The 5258-nt window shown below is 43.4% G+C and overlaps 1 protein-coding gene across 1 annotated transcript; it reads left to right on the top strand.

Annotated features, from left to right (window-relative positions):
* The first annotated feature begins 1868 nt into the window (after positions 1–1868).
* Positions 1869–3774, top strand: HRH1 (histamine receptor H1). The gene has a single exon (XM_054594848.1). It carries the CDS (start codon positions 1898–1900, stop codon positions 3359–3361), a length of 1464 nt encoding a protein of 487 aa, XP_054450823.1. The 5' UTR covers positions 1869–1897; the 3' UTR covers positions 3362–3774.
* The last annotated feature ends 1484 nt before the right edge of the window (positions 3775–5258 follow it).

The following is a 5258-nucleotide window of genomic DNA, read 5'->3' as shown; positions in this document are numbered from 1 at the left end:
CCAATCAAAACAATAAAAAATAAAATCCCTGAGATGATACTGCTTCACCTTCTTTTCTCATTCCTGAGGTGACCAGGGGCAATTACAAGGGGTTTTGGCTTGGTCAGGGCTGAAGGTGAAGCTCCAGTGTATTGACTGGGTTTTGGAGGTAGGAGTGAAGAAAAAGCACAGGCTGAAGCTATAGATTTGGGAGTTATGTTGACAGAGGTGATAGCTGGGGTGGGTGGAGGTGAGTGGATAAGGCCTCTGGGTCTGATAGCGTAGAGTAACAGGAGCAGAGGGCAGGCCTGGGGCACAGGAGAAGGTGATGCTGTTAAAGAAGTGAGAGGAGGCAGCACTCATAGAAGTCAGAGGGCTGCTCTGACAGGTCATTTGGAGCTGGGGAAGAGCAAGGGAAAATACCTAAAATAAGCCTCTAGAAAGGAGGCCTGGAAAAGCTTTAAGAGATCACCTACCCAACCCTTCACATTTGACCAATGTGAAAATGCAGGCTGAGACAGCACTCGGAGGATTAGTGGCAGAGCTGGAGCGAAATCAAGGCCACACCAGTGGTGCTTTTCCAACAAAGTAAATCAACAGGCTTCTTCCACAAGAACTAAATGCCTTGGGGTTTTGATTTTTATCTTAAAAAATATGAATTTTGCCAGGAATTTATCTGGCTCTGCCTTAACGTGAAACTAGTTTCTTTTCTAAATTATTGAGAGAGATTTATAATCACTATTAGTGTTTCTCAGTTTTCTTTAAACTCACCAGTTTAAAGAATATAAATATAAAAATACAAAATATAAATATAAAAATCTGACAACCCCTTCTGGAAGTTTTAATACCTACTTCTACTTCCCACCCCAACTAAGGATTACCAATAACAGGATACAATCTGTTTTCAGTATAGACTCACTAGCAAAAGAGGTGCTGTTACATGTGACTTTGCATAGTTTTATGTGATAAAAATTTTTTCAAATATAAAAGTAAATAATAAATAATAAATATCCTTCCTCAAATAACAACTCTCTCCCCGTTTGAGGATCATTTGTCTAAGGAGATGGGCTCACTTTATTTCACACTTTGTGTGCTCTTGTAACCTCCTCCATATCAGTTTAGGGGTGCGTTTAGTTGCAAGTAAAAACTCCCACAATACTTAGTGAAGCAAAGAAGATATTTAATTACTTCCCATAATAACCAGTGTGTAGGAAGAGATTCCAGGTTTCTCTTCAGCAACTCAGTTATAACATGACTTTCTGGTTTAGCATCTCAGTAGTTTTCTTGCTGTTTCCCTCATGGCCCCAGGATGACCTCCACAGCCCCAAGCATTACTTCCTATAAGGAAGGCAACCAGCAAGTGGGAAATAATGCCTTTTCTTGTTCTGAGCATTTGTTAGAAAGGAGGAGCTTTCTAGAACCCCATGTCAAAAGACTTTCTCATCTACTTCCTTGGCCACAGTTGTATCTCATGCTCGCTCCTAGACCAGCCACTGGCAACGAGGAACTAGAGCACCATATTTAGCTTAGACCAATCATGATGCAGCCCACCTTCCCAGAACATGTGCAACATGGGACTTGTACATACTTCACCTTGTTTTTGCCCAACTCCCTAACTAGCATGTAAGCACCTTGAGGGCAGAGATTTTAGTTTTGTTCACTGCTATATTTCCAACACCTAGAACAATGCCAGTAATTCAACAAATAGTCATTAAATGAAGGAAGGAATAAATGATGAAGGAAGAAGGGGGTATAGGCTGTAGGCAACCAGCAGTGTTCCCTGCCCCTGAGAGCATACAACCCTAGTTTTGATCAGTGTGATGGGATTGAGTAACTACTGATCACCAAGACTCTAACTTTAATCCTTGTGTCTTTTCTCCCAGGGAGTGAGCCATAGCTGGAGGTTGCTCTTGTGCCAATGACCTTTCCCAATTCCTCCAATATCACAGAAGACAAGATGTGTGAAGGGAACAAGACCACCATGGCCAGCCCTCAGCTGATGCCCTTGGTAGTGGTCCTGAGCACCATCTCCTTGGTCACAGTGGGCCTCAACCTGTTGGTCCTATATGCTGTGCGGAGTGAGCGAAAGTTACACACTGTGGGGAACCTGTACATCGTTAGCCTCTCGGTGGCAGACCTGATTGTGGGAGCTGTTGTCATGCCCATGAACATCCTCTACCTCTTCATGTCCAAGTGGTCCCTGGGCTGGTCACTCTGCCGCTTTTGGCTTTCCATGGACTATGTGGCCAGCACAGCGTCCATTTTCAGCGTCTTCATCTTGTGCATTGATCGCTACCGCTCTGTTCGGCATCCCCTCAGGTACCTGAGGTATCGCACCAAGACCCGAGCATCAGCCACCATCTTGGGGGCCTGGTTTCTCTCCTTCCTTTGGGTCATTCCAATTCTGGGCTGGCATTACTTCATGCCGGGGACACCAGAGCAGCAGAAGGACAAGTGTGAGACGGACTTCTATGATGTCACCTGGTTCAAGATCATGACAGCCATCATCAACTTCTACCTGCCCACCTTGCTCATGCTCTGGTTCTATGCCAGAATCTACAAGGCTGTACAGCAGCACTGTCAGCACCGGGAACTTATCAATGGATCCTTGCCTTCCTTCTCTGAAATTAAGCTGAAGCCAGAGAACCCCACAGTGGGGGCCAAGAGACCAAGGAAAAAGTCTCTCTGGGACATTCTGAAAAGGAAACCAAAAGTTGCTGGTGGTGGACCTGTCTTGAAGCCACCATCCCAAGAGGCAAAGGAGATGAAATCCTCAGATGTCTGCAGCCAAAAGGAGGATGAAGAGGAGGACAAGCTCCATTCTGTCTCACTTAATGTTGTGCAAACACAGACTGAGGCAGAGGAGAATGGCAGGGACTATGTAGCCATCAACAAGAGCCTGACCCAGCTTGAGATAAATGAGCAGGACCTGACCATGCACGGAGCCAGAGAGATATCAGAGGATCAGATCCAAGATGATTGCCAGTCCTTCTCTCCGACAGACTCAGACACCCCTCCAGAGTCAGCATTAGGGAAAGACAAAAAAAAAAGTGTGTCTAGTGCAGGCCTCAATTATATCAAGTTAACTTGGAAGAAGCTCCGCTCACATTCGAGACAGTATATGTCTGGGTTGCATGTGAACCGAGAACGGAAGGCTGCCAAACAATTGGGTTTTATCATGGCAGCCTTTATCCTTTGCTGGATTCCTTACTTCATCTTCTTTATGGTTATTGCCTTCTGCAAGAGTTGTTGCAATGAACATGTGCACATGTTCACCATCTGGCTGGGCTACATCAACTCCACACTGAACCCCCTCATCTATCCTTTGTGCAATGAGAACTTCAAGAAGGCATTCAAGAAAATTCTGCACATTCGCTCCTAAGGGAGGCAACAGTGGAGGTGCAACAAACTGTTGCTTAGGATGTCCTTGAAGAAAACTGAGGGTGAAGGCCTGCGAATTGCCAGGTACCTGGGCTTTCTGGAATCAGAAGAACAGCCTTAGGGGCTGGGTTGTTTGGAAAGATCTTAGGCACTACTGGAAGAACTGTAGATGGCAGCGGTCAGCAGAGAAAGTACTCTGAGTATGAAGTAGAGCATTTCCAAGAGAAGCGAAACTGAATGACTGTTCCTACTCCTCAGGAAATGTGGGAGCCCCAGACTCTCATTTTAATTCAAGCTTCCAGACTTGAATTAACTGGCAATTGAAGGGACACATGGGTAGAGTTCCCCTGGAGAATCAGACAGAACTCTAGAGACCTCCTGGAATGGAGCTATATGACTATGCAGAGACCTTACACGTGCAGATAGATGCTGTCCCCTTCCAGGGGTCACCTTGAGAGGCATAACAGCTGTACCACTGTGACTGCTGCTTCTCAGAACACTCTCTTCTGAGCCTCTTGTATGGCTTTCTCCAGAACCAATGTCTGAACCACCCTGGAAATCCTGCCTTATTCTTATTCATATATGTCTCAGAGTTGATAGGAAATGATGCAGCTTGCATACCCACTGTTTTCAACCCCAAATTCCTTTTAGCTATTAAAAAAGGATGATAAAAGCTGCCCTCAAAAGAGAAAAGGAATTTTTAATGGTTTCACATTGAAACATTTTAAAAAGAGAATGGGAGAAGAAAGCCATAGTTCTTGAGTGCTGTGCCAGGTTTATCTCATTTAAGCCCAATGACCTCCCCACAACAGGAGGGTGGTATAACAAGAGAAGCAAACTTTCTGAGGTGCAGCAAGGTGAATTGAAGTGCCCAAGATCACATAGCTAGTTATGTGGGAGAGCTAGAATGAAAACCCTGTGGGGTTCCAGCTCCTTGTACATATTTTCTCCAAAAAGCAAAAATTTGTCCCATTAAGTGTACACACACACACACAATTCCTGAGAGTGGTAGCAATTCTCAAAAGAGTATGTTGTGAGTAGGAACAGCTGACATAAAACATGTCTGCAGCCATCAAAGGCAATACTTTGAAGGGGTAGTGTGTTATTTGTGGGTGAGTTCTGCCATGTTTGTCCAAAAGTGGGCATGTTCTATTATAGTTACACCTCTCAAGTAAAAACTAGCAAAAGCATGTAAATATATAGTTTTACTTTGGTGTTTACATTGCAATCTGGTGGTGATTTATATTTTAAGACTTGATGCTAAACTGTAATATATGTAGCAAACAGAGTGTCCATACAAGCTGGTATTTTGTGTCATGTGTTTCTGGTTGCATGATCTGTTAAAATGAGAGACGTTTTTACCTACCTAAAATATGATATTTAAACTATATTGCTTTACTTATTTAATACCACCATTCTGAGTTTCTTGAATGGAGAGGTATTGAAAGTATTATCAAATGTTACAAGAGCTGAAATAGGGTTTCTCTTTGGATTTTTTTAATCACATTTGTAAATGTCTATAGAAAAGGACTTACATTTTATTAATAGCTTCATCTCACTCTGCTTTGCATCCCCAAAAGCTCTTCTTGCTTAGAACTGTGGGAGCAAAGGAGACTTTTATACTGGTTTTAGAAGTTGCAGCTGGTCTTTTTCCAAATCAGAAGCTGTTTCTCAGAAGGCCTGTGAAAACGTTCCTCCCTGGGATCCCTCAAGACCAAGAACACCTAAAAAAGATCAGTCTACACAGACAAATGGCCAAGTGCTCATTATTTATGTTGATGAACAGTTAAGGCAGCTAGTGAAGAGAAGTGGGTATGAGCTCTGACTTTGGTTCAAAGAGACCTGGATTTGAGTTTGACAAGAACAAGAAAAGATCAACATAAATTGTCAGAACATAA

This window comes from Pteronotus mesoamericanus, unplaced genomic scaffold, assembly GCF_021234165.1.
Source record: "Pteronotus mesoamericanus isolate MK-2021 breed Mesoamerican mustached bat unplaced genomic scaffold, CSHL_Meso_final scaffold_54, whole genome shotgun sequence".
NCBI lineage: Eukaryota > Metazoa > Chordata > Mammalia > Chiroptera > Mormoopidae > Pteronotus > Pteronotus mesoamericanus.
Note: the sequence above shows the minus strand (reverse complement) of the source record. Positions and strands in the feature narration are given on the sequence as shown.